We start from the raw sequence: 20,748 nt of genomic DNA, 5'->3' as shown, positions 1-20,748 counted from the left end.
TACAGATTTAGGAACACAGTGATACTTCACCCTACCTTCCCTCCTGCCCACTCTCCCACCTTTCCTCCTCCTTTCTCTCTTATTCCCTTTTAAGTGTTTTATAATGTTCTATACTTTCATTTTGCTCTATACTCATAAGATGAACTCTGTGCTGAGTAGAGTTCAGCAAATACTAAGAAGCTCCTCAACAGTAGAGACAAGGCTGTAAACAGTCGTCAGATCTCAGAATGTCAGTTTCACTCCTGTGCATTACAGTTTTGGTGCTGTATTACCACAGATATTTCTCTTTTTAGGACTGGGTTATAGCATTAAGCATGATGATTTCTAGTTGCATCTATTTTGTTGCAAAAGACAGGATTTCATTATTTTTTATGGCTGAAAGTATTGCTTGATATATATATATATACTTATAATAATTTCTTTAGTTGTCAGCTGATGGACAAATCTTAGCTGTAGTGAACTGAACTGCAATAAACAATAAACCGGATGTACAGATAACTCCTTTATGTGCCGATTTCTTTTCCCTGGGGTCAATTCCCAGGAGTGGGATTGCTGGGTCGTATGGCAGGTCTATATTCAGGTTTCTGAGGTAACTCCAAACTGTCTTCCATAGAGGCTTTACCAGTTTGCATTCCACCAGCAGTGATTAGGGTACCTTTCCTCCCACATCCTTGCCAGCATTTGTTCTTTGTTGATTTCTGTATGAGAGCCATTCTGACTGGGTGAGGGGAAACCTCAAGGGTGCTGTGATAATGTCTGGGAGCAACTGTGGAATGGTGGTTCTGGGAGCAGGGATTCGACATGCTGTTCCTAGTCTATGGCCATACACCCTGAATGCGCCTGATCTTGTCTGATCTCGGAAGCTGAGCAGGGTCGGGCCTGGTTTGTACTTGGATGGGAGATAGCTGTTCCTGCTCTCTCTGGGAGATTTTCTGCCTTCACGTTCTTTCATAATGATGAATGTCTGTCTGTGTTTCTGTGTGTAGCAACATGGGTTCACAGTTTTTTCTCTTAAGACTTGAGCTATGTCTTTCCATTCTCTCCTAGCCTGTACGGTTTCTGATGAGAATTCAGCTGTGAGTCTAACTGGAGATCATCTGGAAGTAATCTGGCATTTCTCTTGGGCACATTTTAGAATCTTTTCTTTATGTTTTACTGTGGAGAGTTTGACTACAATGTGTTGTGTTGAAGGTCTCTTCTGGTCATGTCTGTAAGGAGTTCTTTGTGCCTTGTGTACTTGGACGTTCCTTTCTCCAAATTAGGAAAGTTTTCTGTAATTTCTTCACTGAATAGGCCTTCTAATCTGTTCTGTCTTTCCACACACCTTCAGGAACTCCTAATTCCTGTATGTTGGGTTGTTTGAAGGTATCCCATGAATCTCAAATACTGTTTTTGATTTCTCTCATTTCTTTCTTTTGGTCTGAGATGTTTCCAAAGATTTGTCTTCTAGCTCTGGTTTCTTTCTTCTGCCTCACCAAGTCTACCATTAAGTTTTCCACTGTATTTTTTTATTTGAATTTGAATTCTTCATTCCAAATATTTCAGTTTTATTTATTTATTTTTTGACGGGCAGAGTGGACAGTGAGAGAGAGAGACAGAGAGAAAGGTCTTCCTTTGCCATTGGTTCACCCTCCAATGGCCGCCGCGGCTGGCGCATCGTACTGATCCGATGGCAGGAGCCAGGATCCAGGTGCTTTTCCTGGTCTCCCATGGGGTGCAGGGCCCAAGCACCTGGGCCATCCTCCACTGCACTCCCAGGCCACAGCAGAGAGCTGGCCTGGAAGAGGGGCAACCGGGACAGAATCCGGCTCCCCGACCGGGACTAGAACCCGGTGTGCTGGCGCCACAAGGCGGAGGATTAGCCTAGTGAGCCGCGGTGCCGGCTTAGTTTTATTTTTCTTTAAAATCTCAATCTTATGAGAAATTCCTTCCTGCGTGTCATGTGTGGATTTCTTTAGCTCGTGAATTTGCTTCTCATTGCTTCTGAGTAATCCTGTGTCAATAACTGGGTTCCTTTTCAGGCATTTCATCAGCATGAAGCTTGGGTGGCAGGGGCCCAGGGACTTGGGCCATTTTCTTCAGCTTTCGCAGGCCATTTGCAGGAAGCTAGATCGGATGTGGAGTAGCCAGGACTCAAACTGACATTCTTATGGGATACTGGCATTGCAGGCTGCGGCTTAACCTGTTATACCACAATGCTGGCCCCGTGTTTTAAATATTATCCTCCTTTTGATATGATACCTGTTTATGTTCTGACTGCAAATCCTCAGCGTTTATTTGTCTAGAAACTGCTTTATTTCACCTTCAGTTTCAGATATTTTATATGAGTGTAGAATTCTGTGGGTACTTTAATTTTTTAAAGATTTATTTATTTGAAAGCGCGTGAGAGAGAGGGAGGGAGGGAGATATGTATGTGATCTTCTGGCCTCTCTAATGTCTGTTGAAAGGCTGCCTGTCAGTATTATCGCTGGTCCTTTGAAGACTGGGGTCAGCAAACTGCCCCACCTGTTAGGACACAGCCATGCCAGTTGTATGTTGTTTTTAGCTGCTTTCATGCTAGTATTGACAGAGCTGAGTAGTTACCATCAGAGATGGTATGGCTGGTAAAGTCTTAAATATTTACTCTCTGGCCCTTTGTAGAAAAGATTTACTGACTCCTGTCCAAGGTGTTTATTTTCATGGATGCTTTTCTCTCAGGACTAACTATGCCTGTGCTATGCCTAGTGCTTGTCCTTTTAACTTAAGGTTCCCTCCCTCCCTTCCTTTCTCTTTCTTTCTTTCCTTCTTTCTAATTTCTTTTTGTTTTTGATTTTATTTATTTATTTGAAAGGCACAGTTAGAAAGGCAGAGGCAGAGAGAGAGGGAGATGTCTTCTATCTGCTGGTTTAGTCCCTAGATGGCCACAATGGCCAGAGCTGGGCTTATCCGAAGCCAGGAGCCAGGAGGTTCTTCTGGGTCTCCCACACGGGTGCAGGGCCCAAGGCCGTGGGTCATCGTGTCCTGCTTTCCCAGGCCATAGCAGAGAGCTAGATTGGAAGTGGAGCAGCCGGGATTCGAACCAGCATCCATATGGGATATCAGTACTGCAAGTGGCATCTTTACCCGCTACGCACAGAACTGGTCCCCCCTAAGACTTTTTTTTTTTTTTTTTAAATTTTTTTGACAGGCAGAGTGGACAGTGAGAGAGACAGACAGAGAGAAAGGTCTTCCTTTGCCGTTGGTTCACCCTCCAATGGCCGCCGCGGCCAGCGCGATGCGGCCGGCGCATCACACCGATCCGATGGCAGGAGCCAGGTACTTATCCTGGTCTCCCATGGGGTGCAGGGCCCAAGTACTTGGGCTATCCTCCACTGCACTCCCTGGCCACAGCAGAGAGCTGGCCTGGAAGAGGGGCAACCGGGACAGAATCTGGCGCCCCGACCGGGACTAGAACCCGGTGTGCCGGCGCCGCAAGGTGGAGGATTAGCCTAGTGAGCCACGGCGCCGCCCCCCCCCCCCCCCCAAGACTTTTAAATATGTGAGTGTTTGTCTTTCATCAGTTTGTAGGAATTCTTTATTTAAAAAAAAAATTGTTACTTATTTAAAAAAGAGTTACAGAGAAGGAGGGAGATACACACGCACACACGCACACACACACACACAGAGGGGTCTTCCACCCACTGGCTCACGCTTCAAGTGGCTGCAGCAGCAGGAACTGGGCTGGTCCAAAGCCAGGAGCCAGGAGCTTCTTCCAGCTCTCACATGTGAGTTGCAGGGGCTCCAGCAATTGGGCCATCTTCTGCTTTCCCAGGCACGTTAGCAGGGAGCTGGATCTGAAGTGAAACAGCAAGAATTTGAAACCATGCCCATATGGGATGCTGACACATTGCAGGCTTAGCTTTACCCACTATGCCACACTACTGACCCCTGGATTAATTACCAAGCAATTTCTGCTTTTGTCCCATTCTCTCCTCCTCCTCCTCCTTCATGTTGTAATTAATTAGAGATATGCTGGAACACTGACTATCTTGTGTATGTCTCTGATGCTCTGTTCTGTGTCTTCCATTTCTTTTTAAAAACTGTTTCTATTTGTATATTTTCTTTTGACCTGCATGTCTTCTGCTATTTCAGGTTTATTGTTAAACCCATTCAGTTCTTATTTTTCAAATGTCATATTTTTAAGTTCTGAATGTTTATTTAATGTATTCTGCTTCTTGTTGATATTCTGTTTCATCTATTTTATCTTCTTTTCCTGTACTTCCCTAACCATAGTCATTGAATTGTAACTATTACTATTTTTTAAGGATTTATTTGAAAGGCAGAGTAACACAGAAAGAGGAAGAGAACAAGATTTTTTTTTTTTTTTTTTTAAGATTATTGCTCTCACTTTATTTTTTTTGGACAGGCAGAGTGGACAGTGAGAGAGAGAGAGAGACAGAGAGAAAGGTCTCTTTCTTTGCCGTTGGTTCACCAATGGCCGCCGCGGCTGTCGCGCTGCAGCCGGCGCACCGCACTGATCCGATGGCAGGAGCCAGGTACTTCTCCTGGTCTCCCATGGGGTGCAGGGCCCAATCACTTGGGCCATCCTCCACTGCACTCCCGGGCCACAGCAGAGAGCTGGCCTGGAAGAGGGGCAACCGGGACAGAATCCGGCGCCCCGACCGGGACTAGAACCCGGTGTGCCGGCGCCACAAGGTGGAGGATTAGCCTAGTGAGCCACGACGCCGGCTGAGAACAAGATCTTTCATCTGCTGGTTTACTCCCCAAATGGCTGCAGCGCTAGTGCTGGGTCAGGCTGAAGCCAGGTGCTTGAACTCCGTCTAGGTTCCCCCGTGGGTAGCAGTGGACGGGTGGCCATCCTCTGATGGTTTCCCAGGCACATTAGCTTGAAGCTGGATCAGAAGCGAAGCAGTCTGTACTTGGGTATGGGATGCCTGTGTCGCATGTGGTGGCCTAACCCACAGCAGCACAAAGCCTGCCCCTAATTGTCATTATTTTGAAGTCTTTTTTTGATAATTCTAGTATCAGAATCACCCATGTGTCTGTTCGTTCTCCTTTTTCTCCCTCTGTCCCTCCTTTCCACCTTTTTTCCTTCCTTTCTGTTTTCTTCCTGTTTTTTGCATGTGTCGTAAGTTTGGATCAGATTCTGGGTATTTGGGATAATAAATACTGATGAGTAGCTTCTCCCATGACAGGCATCCTGCTGAAGCTCAGTTTAGGCTTTCAAAGTGTTGTCTCATCCACATTCCTCTGTGTGGCTGTTTGTAGCTGTCAGGAGCCCGGGTGCTCACCACACTCTACTTAGGGCAGACTTGAGTCTTAGTGTCTCTTCCCAGCAGTGTGTGGTTGCTGACATCTGCGCTGCTGTTTTTTCTGCTGATTTCCTGGAATCTTGTCCTGTGAAAAGGAAGCAAGACGGCGTTTGGGTCCCTTTTCTCTAGCTCCCTCCTCCAGTTTTGTCCGTGAATTTGCAGTGGCTGTGGTGTTCCAACAGACTCCTCTGTTTCCTCAGTCTGTTAGGACTGTCTTGTTCTTGAGTTTCCTCCTGCCAGTGTGACAGTTTGTTTCCTCAGTCTGTTAGGACTGTCTTGTTCTTGAGTTTCCTCCTGCCAGTGTGACAGTTTGTTTCCTCAGTCTGTTAGGACTGTCTTGTTCTTGAGTTTCCTCCTGCCAATGTGACAGTTTGGGAAGTGGGCTCAGGGAAAAAGCTGGTGTGAATGAAATGCTCACTCTGAGCTTCTGTTCTTTCAGAGATCTCCAGTGCTTTCGGAAAGTTATTTTATCCTCAGCTTTTACACGTATTTTCTGAGGTAGGATTAGTGTTTCAAGGTGCAGTGTCATGGGCAGATAGGGAAAGCTATTTTCCTCTGCTTTCCCAGGCAGATTAGCTGGGAGTTGGATTGGAAGTCGAGCCGGATTCCAGCCAGTGCCCATATGGGATACTTGTGTTGCAGGCAGTGGCTTAACCACAACACCAGCCCCACATGGTATTTTATAATTAAGAAGTTGTTACCATGTGAGACAGATTTTAATAGAGGAATAAGGGAGAAAAGGAAGCTTACCAGAGGTTGAGGACGTGACCCTAGCAGTGACAGCTAGCCTCTTTGGCCCTGAGAAGAGTGTGGAAGAGTGTTCCTACCTGGATCATTTACGATTCCTCCTAGGGAGTTAGTGGATGATAGATGGTTCAATATACTAGCAGTGGTGTTCGGTGTTGTTGCTTTCATATGCTCTTGTATTTCTGCACGTATTGAGTGCCGAGCTTCTGAGTCTCATCCGGGGGAGTGTAGCCTTGACTTAACCAAAGTGTTCTGAATCCTAGTTGCTGTGCACAAAAGCTGCTATGAAGGCCAGTCTGTTTGGTTGTGTAGCCCTAGAAAATGGTGAATTTCTAGCCTTTTTCTCAAAGCTTAAAGGAGATACACAGATTTTAGATGTTCTAGGAGGGCTTAGAAGAGGACCAATCCTCCCTTCCTTAAAGATTTTGATTCCCCTACCTCGCCCCCCTTTCTTTACCATGTTTCCCAGACCCTCATTCCTGGATTCAATGTGCAGGTGTTGCTTTCTATGGACACAAATTCTGGTGGACATTTAGGAAAAGGCAGTACCGTGTAGTGCAGTGCTCTCAAACTGGTGAGGGGCTGCTTTTTTCTCTCTTGGATTTGTGGTACATTATGGCTGGATACTTCTATAAAATACAATAAAAATACATTATTAGAAAGATAAAATGGGAAAAATTGTATGAACTAGAAGCTCCATTTTTTACAAGGTTGAATTAAACAGAAAGTACACTGTCAGATTGATTTGTCAAATTTCTAAATATGCTTACTCTGAATTTCTGTATTTCCTCATGGGTTAGTTAGTAGCAAGAGTTTATGAATTGATAATGGTTCTTGGACTAGCCTTTCCTAGATCACAGTTTGTGTAACACTGATATTATGACAGTGCTGCATAGTTTACATTTTTCCACTAATGGGTATTGTTTTTAAAATGAGTAGAAGGCTTTAATGAGTTGTGGTTTCAGATTTATTAAAAAGAAAGGTAATTTATACTGTAAAGCCTTAACACCTCTCAAGTTCTTATCTATAGCTGGTGCAGTTTTGCTTTTCGATTATGGTTACTACTTTATTCTGGTGGTAAAATAAGAATGACTTTTGTGGTGATAATCGGATTTATCTTTCGGTTATATACATTCACTTTTCCTTGTAACTTAAAACAGGCCTATTTTGAAGGTGAAAGAAAGTTATACCATTTAATACCACAAGATGTCACTTATGTAAAAACAAAGTTAAAATGCTAAAACTCAAAGCTTGAAAGCTAGAGGTCACTAGGCAAGTAACCAGTATATCTGTATGTCTACACATGTAAATCTATATAGCTATACATGTACATCACATATCTATCTATACATGTACATGAGTGTATTTGAAGCAAATGTTAGTTTTCAACAAAAGTTAATAAGTGTTGCTAATTAAGATTATTTTGAATAGATTATTTTGATGTTTATCAAAAAGAATTTCTTCTAAGATGTGTATCTAAAAAGACTCAATAGAAGTGAATGTATTTTGAGAGTAGGCAGTTCGCTGTTAACTCTCCCAAATCCATACTCTTTTGATGACAAGCAAAGAGGAATTTGGGAAGAAATGTGTAGTTTATATCGTAGTTTCCAGTAGGTCTGTATGACAGAAATGTGAGAGGCTAAATAATACATCAGGTTGAAGCAGTGCTTATGATTTTCCTTGTCCCTTTTCTCTGAATCTCACACTTAGAACTTTTCTGCCCTCGTTAACACAAGTGATATTTGTATTAGCTGTTGACAACTACCTTTTCTGTTATACACAAAGAGCAAAACTTTTGGCTTTCCTATCAGGACCTTGCTTTCTTGTTTTTAGTTTGAGAGAGCAGGTCAGGACCAAAAGGTGGTTGGGAGAGAAACACGAGCAACCATGGCTTACAGGAGGAGATCACGTCTCCAGGAAGGGGAAAGCAAGATTGCGTCCAGGGTTACAGATTGGGATATCCTAAAAACACACCTCCATTCTTTATCATTGATCACTTCTGTCTCCAGAAAATACTGGTTGGAGAAGATGGTGGGACACAATTAGGGAATAAACAGGGGAAAATTATTATCTTCCATTTTTTCAGCATGTATGTGTTTGATCATATTTCCTCTCTGTTTACTTGTTTGATTACTTCAGTAGCTTTGTTTTCTTAAGTTATGATAAAGTTTTTAAGATTTCTTAGACGTTTTAGGATTTTCATTTAGGAAATTATACAGTCATTGAGTAGTATAGAACAATTACAAGAAAGTAAAAGGAAACAGGCCAGCGCCGCGGCTCACTAGGCTAATCCTCCGCCTGCGGCGCTGGCACACCGGGTTCTAGTCCCAGTCGGGGCGCCGGATTCTGTCCCGGTTGCCCCTCTTCCAGGCCAGCTCTCTGCTGTGGCCCGGGAGTGCAGTGGAGGATGGCCCAAGTGCTTGGGCCCTGCACCCGCATGGGAGACCAGGAGCAGCACCTGGCTCCTGGCTTCGGATCAGCGCGGTGCGCCGGCTGCAGCGGCCATTGGGGGGTGAACCAACAGTAAAGGAAGACCTTTCTCTCTGTCTCTCTCTCTCACTGTCCACTCTGCCTGTCAAAAAAAAAAAAAAAAAAAAAAAAAGTAAAAGAAAACAAAATAAAATCACATATATAGTTCCATTAATTTTTCTCCTTTTTCTTTTTACTTAGTTTTAAATTTATGTATTTTGTTTGTTTGAGAGGCAGAGACCTGGAGCCAGACAAGAGATTTCCTATCTGCTGGTTTACTCCCCTAATAACCACAACAGATGCGCTGGGCCAGGCTGAAACCAGTAGCCGCAAACTCGGGTCTCCCACATGGGAAGCAGGGACCCAGCTCTTTCGGCCGTCTCGTCCTGCCTCCCATGGTGCACATTAGCAGGAAGCTGGCATCTGGACTGGAGCTGGGACCCACTTGCAACTAGGTTTTGCAGGGGTCCCTTAGCTGCTTTGTCAGACTCCTTCCCCCTAGGTATATTTTTGGCTAGGGGAAAATAGGTGTTTTAATTAGTTTTTTTTTTTTTTTTTTTGGTCTCCCACCAGTGCTCATCGTTGTCTCTAATTTTATAAGCTGTTTGAAAAGAATCATTTTTTTATAATAAACTTTCTTACCTTTATTATTTTTGGGAGAAAAATGTACTTAGCTCTTGTTTACCTTTTTATTGAAGTGATTAGCACATGTATTAGACTGGGTAGCTTAATCAGTAGGAGTTTACTCTTAAATTCTGGAGGCAAGAAATCCTGGTGTCACCAGGTTTCTCTCCCTGCCTTGCAGATAACCACTGGTGGTGTTCGCCCATGGTTGTCTGTGTACGACTGTGTCCTAATCCCTTTAGTAAGGACACCAGTCATCTTGGATTAGGGCCCACACACATAGCCTCATTTTAACTAGTCACCTCTTTAAGTAGTTTTTTTTTTTTTTTTTGGTCTTCTTTTTTGACATTTACTTGTCCCCCCCCCCCCTTTTCTTGTAAAGATTTATTTATTTATTTGAGAGGCAGAGTTTCAGACAGAGGGAGAGACAGAGATGTCTTCTCTCCGCTGGTTCTTTCCCCAAATGCTGCAACAGCTGGGCTGGATTTGGGCCTATTTGAAACCAGGAGCCAGGAGCTTCTTTCTGGACTCCCACGTGGGTACAGGGGCCCAAGCACTTGGGCCATCTTCCACAGCTTTCCAAGGCCATCAGCAAGGAGCTGGATCAGAAGTGGAATAGCCAGGACTTGAACTGGCACCCATAGTGGATGCCGTGCTTCAGCCAGAGGCTTAACTTACTACACCACAGTGCCGGCCCCTAGTCAGTTTTTTAAAGACTCCATATGCAAATAGTCACTTTCTGAAATAATGGAGGTCAGGACTTCAACATATGAATTCAAGTGAGGGACAAAATTCTGTACCTAACAAGCGCTGTTCCATCATTTATTCTTGGTCAGTACTTACTGCTTACAGTAGCCTAACTTTGAAAGACATCAAGAAGTACTTTCGACTTTTGTTGAGATGGAAAGTCTTAGAGTTTTTTATTTAGTAATTGGACCGTGTTGCATGGAGGAGTCATGTGGAGCTATTTTTATTAGATTATTTATTTGAAAGGAGGGCTACAGACAGTGAGAGGGAGAGACAGAGAGAAAGGTCTTCCTTCCATTGGTTCACTCCCCAAATGACCACAACAGCTGGAGCTGCGTTGATCCGAAGCCAGGAGCCAGGTGCTTCCTCCTGGTCTCCCACGTGGGAGCAGGGGCCCAAGCACTTGGACCATCCTCCACTGCTTTCCCAGGCCACAGCAGAGAGCTGGATCAGAAGAAGAGCAGCCGGGACCTGAATCCGCACGCACATGGGATGCCGGCATTGCAGGCGGAGGATTAACCCACTGCACCATGGTGCCGGCCCCTTGGAGTTAATTTTTTAAAATTTTTGTTCTTCTGCAGAGTTTGTGTTAGAAACTATGAATTGCATTTTTGAATTGCATTTATAAACTAGTAACTATTGCGATTAGTTTGTAAAACTAAAAACTTAGTTGTCAATTTTCTGATAATAACTTAAGAGGCTTTCTTTTTTTAAAATGTGCTACCCTGAGATTCACTTGATTTATGTTTCTGAATAAACATAAATTTGGTATTTAATTTCAAAGTATTTAAGATAGTAACTTATCTGATCTTTAAATGTATTTCTCAAAAAAAGATGTATTTTTTAGTTCTCTTGAGAACTAAATGTCTTCACATGTGTGAGTAAAATACTATACAATTTTTAATATTAATAGGTAAATAATATGCATACTACAAATTACCTCTCTAAAGATGAAAATGATGTTTTGACAGATGTGTACACATGTGATGTCGCTACCACAATTAAGGTACAGAACATTTCTATCGTCTTAGGAGACAAGAAATTTTCCTGTGTCCTCCATGTCTCCAGCCATATGGCCCCAGAAATCCTATGCCTCTTCTTTTCTTACTGATGAGTTTGAAATGCAGAGTGACAGAGGGAGAAACAGAGAAAGAAAGAGATCTCTTTGGTTCACTTTCCGTATGGCTGCAAAAGCCAGGGCTAGTCCAGATTGAAGCCAGGGGCCTGGAACTCCGTCTAAAGACAGTAGCCTGAAATCTGTGCCTTTTGGGTGGCAGGGTCCCAGGCACTCAGGCCAGCCTCTGCTGGCTTCGCAGGTGCATTAGCTGAGCGCCTGCGTGGAAGCAGAGTTGCTGCAACTTGAACTGGAGCTGTGATGAGCGATGCCAGTGTTGAGATGGTCGCTTAATCTGCTAAGCCGCTACACTGGCCCTTTAAAAATTCAGTGGAGTGCTTTACAGAACAAGAGTTTTTAATTTTGATGAGGTCCCGTGTTTCATTGTTGTCTTTGATGAACTGTATTTTTTGGTGTCAAGTCTCAGGGTTTGTTGCCTAGCTGTGTGACTTGAAAAACGGGGCTGGTAATTGGCCTAGTGGTTAAGATGCTGGTCAGGGTAGCCACGTCTCACACTCCAGTGCCTGAGCCCAGTGTGTGGCTCCGGCTGTGTCTTCCTGCTGCTGCAGACCCTGCTCCCCAGGCGGGAGACTCCAGACTCAGACCCCTGACCATTGTGGACATTCGGGAGTGAACCAGCACACGGCATCTCTCTCTTTCTCTAAAATAAATAGCGGGGGTGTAGGGGAGGAACCAGAAACAAAAAGATTGTTCTGCCAAGTTTAAGAAAAAATGATGAGTGATTGCAAATAAATTTTCCTGAGTTGTTGGTGGTGGGATTTATGAACTTACAGCAAGAAGAGGGTACACTTAGAATAGGTCCAGGTTGGTCACGACTAGAAGCAGCTATTGGCAGACAGCTCTCCTTTTTTTCTCATTTTTTGCAGCGCTTCTGAGTGAAGGCTTTGGTAACTTTTATTCTGGGCTATCTCTTGAGGCTGTTTGTAGAGCAAACAGCCTTGGAAAGAGAGGGACTGTCTCCCTCCTGGGCAAATGTCTTAACTGTGGAAGCATTGTCTGGTTGGACTGTTGAAGCCGGGGATGGTTACATCTTTATTGTGGTGCCCCTTCTCATTCTTAATATTCACTCACTGCATCTCACTGCTTCAGTTTCTAAGCAGAATCTGTCTTATATTTCCATCCATGTTACTAACTGTCCTGGTTGATTACTGCATCTTTCCATTCAATGTTAAAATTGCGTTTACGTCATTCTCAGAATTAGGGAGTATCAGTGGTTTTTCCCTTTCTGTTACGTTCTTTTGGAATTGAGAAGTAGGGAGAAAAATAGAATGATGTGAATGACTTAGAACTTGTCTTTAATTATGGCTCTTTCTTGATGTATTCTGAAAAAAGGTTCTTAGTTTTTTGGCATACAAAACATTTGTGGTGCTGATTCAGAAATTTAGTGTTTTTTTTCTGATGCTTATGTCAAGAAAATTTGGTATGAGAAAATCTGTGTTCCTGTGCTTGTGTTGATAGGTAACTAAAAAGCTGAGAGGCAGTTTTATTTTTTTGTTTGATTGGTGGGCTTCATGACAGTATAGCACTTTATTTATTTTTAAAGTTTATTTATTTGAAGGGCAGAGTTAGAGAGAGGGGGAAAGAGGGGGATGGGGAGAGAGAGAGAGAGAGAGAAAGCGAGAGAGAAGAGAGAGGAGAGAGGAGAGAGGAGAGAGAGAGAGAGAGAGAGAATCTCTAACATCTGCTGGTTTGCTCCCCAAATCGCTGCAATGGCTGGGGCTGGACCAGGAGCTTCATCTGCACGTGGGTGCAGGGGTCCAAGCACTTGGGCCATCTTCCACTGCTTTCCCAGCTGTGTTAGCGGGGAGCTGGATCAGAAGTGGAGCAGCCAGGACACGAATTAGTGCCTGTATGAGATGCTGGTGTCACAAGCGGTGGCTTCACTCATTAAACCACGATGCCAGCCCCCAATCTAGCACTTTAATATTGGTAAAGTTATGTCATTAGGCAGTTTAATTATATGCACATCATAGAGTGTACTCAAAGTAATGTAGCGGTGAGGTCGCCAGGCAGTATAATGCCATGGGACTGCTGTCGTGTGTGCAGTCTGCCCGTGACTGAGGTGCAGTGTTGCATGTGACTGTAAATAAGAGTGCAGTTATTTAATGTCTGCCATGTTGTTTCTGTCTCCTATGAAAAGGATATATCTCAATAGCTATTTAGTGTGAAAATCCAAGTAAAGAATTCTTTTCTTCTGTGGTAGGAATGAAGACCTAAAGCAAATGTTGGAGAGCAACAAAGATTCTGCTAAGCTGGATGCCATGAAGCGGATTGTTGGGGTGAGTGAGATTCCTAGATCACTTTGAGCTTTTGATGAAGCGGATTGTTGGGGTGAGTGAGATTCCTAGATCACTTTGAGCTTTTGATGAAGTGGATTGTTGGGGTGAGTGAGATTCCTAGATCACTTTGAGCTTTTGATGAAGCGGATTGTTGGGGTGAGTGAGATTCCTAGATCACTTTGAACTTTTGGAAAATGTGCATGTGATGGTTCTGTTAATGTATGTTAAGTAATATTTTAAATACCAGATCTGACATCCTTTTTGCCCTTTAATGTTAACTTAGAATTACCTGTTTAATAATGTTAAGGAAGTATTAAAGTATCAAAAATCGAGAAATACTGGGTTCTAATTTCATCTTTGATTCACTTTCTCTAATATCGAGATATTACTCCAATGAGATACAAGAACTTAATCATCTCGAATACAAAATAAGAAGATATGCAACCACATTTTAATTGCCTACAGATTCTGTTACTGCCAATAGATGTAATTTATTCATTTTAGTAGCATAGAACTTTCAGTAAGTATTGTTAAATGTGATAGTTTTTAGTTTCAATGCCAAGCTTAATTTACTGATATGTTATTAAGAGGGGTTCCATTACCAGAGGGCTAAAATCTAATCCTTCTCCCAATTATATATACCATGTAAAACAAAATATCTTTGCAGGTTATGTTGTATTTTCTCCTTATATTTAATTTTTCATTTGATTTTTTTTTTTCTTACAATCACAGAGAAGAAACAGGCTTACTTCCAATGACTATCTTATGCTAAAGAGTTTTACATTCATTTCATTGGAATTAAATTCACGGAACCTATTTTTCTTCTACTTATTTTTATATAATATGTAAAATGTCAAATATGTAAATATGTCAAAACGTAGTATACTTACATAATTGTTGAAATAAACACTCTTTTCTTTGCTTTTTTTATTTTTATAAAGAGAACAGATTTCCTGTATTTTATATATACAGTTTAAAGAACGTGATGATACTTCCCACCTTATCCTCCTTCCTTCCCTATTCCCATCTGCCCTTCTCCTTCCTTTCTTTTATTTTAATTTTTACAATGGCATACTTTATAATCACAAACTTGGCCCCCCACTAAATAAAGAATTCAACAAGTAGTAAGTAGAAAAACTACTGTTTTTCAGGGACATAGTTAAGAGCTGTAAACAGGCCGGCGCCGTGGCTTACTTGGCTAATCCTCCACCTGCGGCGCCAGCACCCCAGGTTCTAGTCCCGGTTGGGACGCCGGATTCTGTCCCAGTTGCTCCTCTTCCAGGCCAGCTCACTGCTGTGGCCGGGGAAGGCAGTGGAGGATGGCCCAAGTGCTTGGGCCCTGCACCTGCATGGGAGACCAAGATAAGCACCTGGCTCCTGGCTTTGGATCGGTGCAGCACGCCAGCCGTAGCGGCCATTTGGGGAGTGAACCAACGGAAGGAAGACCTTTCTGTCTGTCTCTCTCTCTCACTAACTCTGCCTGTCAAAAAAAAAAAAAAAAAAAAAAAAAAGAGCTGTAAACAACAATCAAATCTGAAAATGTCAGTTTCGCTCATGTACATTACATTTGTTTTGGTACTCTGTATATTAGTTACCGTAAATCGTAGAAAACATATGATATTTGTCTTTTTAGGACTGGCTTTTTCACCCAGCGTAGTGTTATCCAGTTGCATCCATTTTGTTAGGAAGGACAGGATTTCATTCTTTTTTATGGCTGAGTCTTATTCCATCATGTGTATATCCAACAGTTTCTTTAGTCATCAGTTGGTGGATATCTGTGTTGATTCTGTATCTTAGCTATTGTGCTACTATAGACATGGGGGTACAGGTAACTCACTTGTATGCTGATTTCATTTCCTCTGGGTAGGTTCCCAGGAGTGGAATGGCTGGGTCACATGGTAGATCTCTTTTCAGATTTCTGAGGAACTTCCAAACCGTCTTCCTTAGCAGTTGTACTGGTTTGTATTCCCACCAGCAGTGTGCTAGAGTACCTTTCCCCCTGCATCTGCACCAGCATTTGTTATTTTTACATTGCGGGTGATAGGCATTGTAAACGGGTAAGCTGTTGCTTCATGCTGGACTTTGTTTGCGTTTGCCTGATGGCAGTGATCTGGAGCGTCCCTTCCTGTGTCCGTTGGCCGTATGTATTTCATTCTCTGGAAATGCCTGTTCACGTTGTTAGCTTGTTTCCTGGCTAGATTGGTTGTTGACAAATGAATGCTTTTGTGAAAGGTGACAGCAAACCTAAACAGCTTGTTTCCAGCAGACAGTGATACCATAAGAGAGTTCAAAAATATTCTTTCTTTTCTAGATATATTAAAGTCCCCAGATCCTATTTGTGTAAGATGAGTATAGGTATAATAGTTTTGTTAAAAAGTGAGGTGGTAGAGGTTACATCCCATCAGCCTTCGCGCACCCCCCTCCCTTCTCTTCCTTGGCGCACCCCCCTCCCTTCTCTTCCTTGGTGCTGCCTACGGAGGTGGCTGCCTTCTTCTTGGCATCATGGCTGCCCTCAGACCCCTGGGGAAGCCCAAGATTGTCAAAAAGAGGACCAAGAAGTTCATCTGCCACCAGTCCGACCACTGTGTCAAGATTAAGCATAACTGGCGGAAACCCAGAGGTATTGACAGTAGGGTGTGGAGAAGACTCAAGGGCCAGATCTTGATGCCCAGCCTTGGTTACGTGAGCAACAAGAAAACCAAGCGCATGCTGCCTGGCGGCTTCCGGAAGTTCCTGGTCCACAGTGTCCAGGAGCTGGAGGTGCTGCTGATGTGCAACAAATCTTACTGCTCACAATGTCTCCTCCAAGAACCGCAAAGCCACTGTAGAGAGAGCGGCCCAGCTGGCCATCAGGGTCACCAACCCCAGCGCCAGGCTGCACAGTGAAGAAAATGAGTAGGTGGCTCGTGTGCACATTTTATTTGTGTTTAAATAAAACCTTGAAAACTGGAAAAAAAAAGGTGGTAAGAAAATCAAATATGACTAGTAATTGACTTTCATTTCCTAAGAGTTGAAATTTGATCTGGAAACCTCAAAACCCTTTTCTCCCTTTATATTGCGTGTATTTTTTTAAAAAAATTTATTTTTATTTATTTGAAAGAGTTACAGAGAGAGAGGTAGAGACAGAGAGGTGTTCCATCCTCCGTTTCACTCCCCAGGTGGTTACAACGGCCAGAGCTACACTGATCCGAAGCTAGGAGCCAGGAGCTTCTTCCGGGTCTCCCATGTGGGTGGAGGGGCCCAAGGACTTGGGCCATCCTCTACTGCTTTCCCAGGTCATAGCAGAGAGCTGGATTGGAAGTGGAGCAGCTGGGACTAGAACCAGCGCCCATATGGGTTGCCAGTGCTTCAGGCCAGGGCTTTAACCCGCTGTGCCACAGCGCCGACCCTTGTATTGGCTGTATATTAATTAGTAGTTACTTATAAATTAAAAATTGTGAACTTCCCAATTAAAATTTCTTTCTTTTTTTTAAAGATTTATTTGTAAGAGTTACACAGAGAGGAGAGCCAGAGAGAGAGAGGTCTTTGATCCACTGGTTCACTCCCCAGTTGGCCGCAATGGTCAGAGCTGCACTGATCCAAACCCATGAGCCAGGAGCTTCTTCCGGGTCTCCCATGTGGGTGCAGGGTCCCAAGGTCTTGGGCCATCTTCTCCTGCTTTCCCAGGCCATAGCAAAGAGCTGGATCGAAAGTGGAACAGCCGGGACTCGGACTGGCACCCATATAGGATGCTGGTACTGCAGGCAGCGGTTTTACCCACTATGCCACAGCGCCAGTCCCTCCCAATTAAAATTTCTAAGAAAATAACTGTTTTTCCTTTATGGCCTTCTAAGTTAAAAGGTAGTATGAATTTTTGCACTGAGATTATTATTCAGTATTTTAAAAACACTAACAAAATACGGAAATCAATATGCTAACCGAATGAAGGTTGAGAAAGGCAGGATATTCCATTCTTGCAGAAAAACGTTTGACAAAGTTCATTACTTTTTTATGATAAAAACACTCCACAAACTAGAAATAGGACATACCTCAATATACTAAAAACCATGTGTCAAAAACTCAAAGCTAGCAACATACTTAAGACGAAGATCTTTTAGTAAGATCAGGGGAAGATTAAGAATGCCTGCTCTTGCCACTTCTGTTCAACAGTGTTAGAAATTTTAGCCAGAGCAATCAAGAAAATGAAATAAAAGCATCCAAATTGGAAAGGAAGAAGTAAATTTATCATTGTTCACAGACATCACGATCTTACATATAGAAAACTGTAGTGTTTAGAACTATTACAGAAATTTAGCAGAATACAAAATCATTGCACAGTAGACAGTTATATTTCTGTACACTAACAATGAGCAGTCTGAAAACGAAATTAAAAAAAATTCATTATTCCAGCATCAAAAAAAAAATACGTAGGAATAAACATTACCAAGGAGTGAGTGGTTTTTGCACTAAAAAATAAAATGCTGCTGAACAAAATTCAAGAAGACACAAATGGAAGGCATCATGTGTTTATATATTTAAAGGCTAATATTGTTAAGATGTCAAAGTGATCAACATAGTCAAAGCAGTTTCTGTCAGAACCTCAATGATATATTTTACAAGTATATAAAAGTCTATCCTAAAATTCATATGATTCTCACAGGTCCCTGAATTGTCAAAACAGTCTTGAAAAGAAAAAAAAAAGGTGGAGATACCACACTTCTTCATTTCAAAACCGTTTGCTCTGCTATAGTAATCAGAACACTATGGTACGGAAGTAAAGGCAGGCATGTAGACCAATGGAAGACAGTGCAGAGCCAGAAATACACGCTCACATATATGGTCGGGGTTTAGTAAGAGTACAAGGCTATCAGTGGAGAAAGGGCAGTCTTTTCAACAAACAGTGCTGGGACTGTTGGATACCCACATGCAAGATGATGAAGTGTGTCTCCCCTACATCATACCACAAGTAAAAGCAAATTAGGGGCCTGGCGTTGTGATGCAGTAGGTTAATCCTCCGGCTGCAGCGCCGGCATCCCATATGGGCACTGGTTCTAGTCCCGGTTGCTCCTCTTCCGTTCCAGCTCTCTGCTGTGTCCTGGGAAGACAGTAGAAGATGGTCTAAGCGCCTGGGCCCCTGTTCCCAAATGGGAGACCTGGAAGAAGCTCCTGGCTCCTGGCTTCGAATTGACCAAGCTACTGCCATCGAGGTCACTGAGGGGTGGGGAGCAGTGGGTGGAAGACCTTTCTTTCTGTCTCTCCTTCTCACTGTCTGTAACTCAACCTCTCAAATAAATAAATAACATCTTTAAAAAGAAACAACAACAAAAAAAATCAGATTCAATCAAAGACCTAAATATAAAAAAGTTAAAACTATAAAATTCTTATAAGACATAGGGAAAAAAACTTCATGGCATTGAATTTGGCAAAAAATCTTAGCTGTGACATCAATACGTGGGCAACAGAAGAAAAGGTAATAATTTGGATTTTTATCAAAATTAACTTCTGTGCATCTGAGAACAGTGTTGTCAGAGAGAAAAGGGACCCATGAAGGGGAGAATGTATTTCCAAATGGTTTATCTGATGAGCAGTTAGTACCTGAAATACAGGAAGAACTGCAGTGCAGGGCTAAGAAAATCCCAGTGAAAAAGTAGGTAAAGGACTTGAATACACATTTTTTTCAAAGGAGATGTGCAGGTGGCCCCAATAAGCATTTGGAAAGATGCTCAACATCTCTGACCATTAAGAAATGCACATCAGATTCACTGTGAGACTAATTTGCACCTGATGGGATGGCTATTACCAAGAAAACAGAAAATTACTAGTGTTAGAATGGAGAGACAGGAACTCTGTGTACTGTGGGTGGCAATGTAATGTGGTACAGCCACTGCTTAAAACATTATGACTATTCTTAAAAAAATTGAAAGAATCATTGCAGTATCCAACAGTTCTGTTTCTAGGTAAATACACTAAGGAATTGAAAGGAAGTGCTTGAGCATAGGTTTAGGCAGTAGGTGGAAACCCACATGCTCATCACTGGATGCACAAATCAGTAAAATGTGGTATATAAGAAGGAATGAAACTGTGACACTGCTACTGCGTGGTTGACCCGTAAGACATTATGTTAAGTGAAATCAATCTGACATAAAAGGACAAAAGTAGAAGTACTTCAGAAAGTTAGAAACATAGGTTTATTTTGGTATAAAAAAAAATTGAAATAGTTGGAAACGCATATTGAATGATTCCCCCAGGTACTTAGAAAGTAGAATAGTGGTTGCCATAGTCTAAGGAGAGGGGAAAATGAGGAACTTGACTTTCAAAAATCATTTTAGACTTTTTTTTTTTTTAAATTTTATTTAAGGTATAAAGTTTCATGTATTTCATATATCCAGATTTAGGAACAGTGATACTTCCCCCCCTGCCCTCCCTCCTACCCATGCTCCCACCCTTCCTCCTCCTTCCTCTCCTGTTCCCTCTCTTAATTTTTACAATGATCTCCTTTCAGTTTACTTTATACTCAGAAGATTAACCCTACACTAAGTAAAGAGTGCAACAGACAGTAAGAAGAGAAAACACTGTTGCTCAGTAGTGGAGACAAGGGCTGTGAACAATCATCAGAGTTCAGTATGTCACTTTCACTCCTGTACATGACATTTTTGGTACTCTCTTAGTTACTGCAGATCAGGGAGAACATATAGTATTGGTCTTTTTGGGACTGGCTTATTTCACTAAGTATAATGGTTTCCAGTTACATCCTTTTCATTGCAAAGCACAGTATTTTAAATGTCATCACCCTATTAAAAGTAGTTCTTTAGGTGTGATCTCTCTCATTTATGTTTGCCCCAAGTTTGTTTTTTTATTTTTTCTTGAAAAAAAAAAATGGTGTCTTCCTTGGTCTCTGGGTTTTTGGTTTGTTTTCAGGTTATAGGAGCATTTCTTTTAGGAAGAGAATGTAGGTGGCATTCTTTCTTTTTTTTAATTTTGTTTATTTTTATTTTTTTGACAGAGTGGACAGTGAGAGAGAGAGACAGAGAGAAAGGTCTTCCTTTGCCGTTGGTTCACCCTCCAATGGCTGCCGTGGCCAGCGTGCTGCGGCCAGCGCACCGCGCTGATCCGATGGCAGGAGCCAGGTACTTATCCTGGTCTCCCATGGGGTGCAGGGCCCAAGCACCTGGGCCATCCTCCACTGCACTCCCGGGCCACAGCAGAGAGCTGGCCTGGAAGAGGGGCAACCGGGACAGAATCCGGCGCCCCGACCGGGACTAGAACCCGGTGTGCCGGCGCCGCAAGGCAGAGGATTAGCCTAGTGAGCCGCGGCGCCAGCCTCTTTCTGACTGTGCCTGTTTCAAAAGGTTTGTTCTTTTTCTCTGTGAAAAAAGGATGAGTAGAATTACTGGGTTGCAATGTTTTCTTCTCAAATTCTTAGAGATTTTATTGCAAATTTCCACTGGTTTTAGAGGTATAGATCTTCTGTTTTGAA

At 42.7% G+C, this 20,748-nt stretch overlaps 1 protein-coding gene across 8 annotated transcripts in view; it reads left to right on the top strand.

Moving 5' to 3' along the window:
- The window catches only part of AP3B1 (adaptor related protein complex 3 subunit beta 1), a 269,538-nt gene that overhangs the window by 22,165 nt on the left and 226,625 nt on the right, over nt 1-20,748 (top strand). For 7 of the 8 annotated variants that reach the window (XR_011381834.1, XM_051837573.2, XM_070056312.1 and 4 more), the window contains exon 2: nt 13,217-13,292. Coding sequence is in view for 7 of the 8 variants with exons in the window: in XM_051837573.2 (XP_051693533.2) it covers nt 13,217-13,292 (76 nt within the window). In the remaining variant the exon portion in view is untranslated. Of the gene's footprint in view, nt 1-13,216; nt 13,293-13,325; nt 13,449-20,748 lie in introns of those variants that run through there. The other variant, XM_051837579.2, reaches the window with a different exon arrangement.

This window comes from Oryctolagus cuniculus, chromosome 14, assembly GCF_964237555.1.
Source record: "Oryctolagus cuniculus chromosome 14, mOryCun1.1, whole genome shotgun sequence".
Lineage (NCBI taxonomy): Eukaryota > Metazoa > Chordata > Mammalia > Lagomorpha > Leporidae > Oryctolagus > Oryctolagus cuniculus.
Note: the sequence above shows the minus strand (reverse complement) of the source record. Positions and strands in the feature narration are given on the sequence as shown.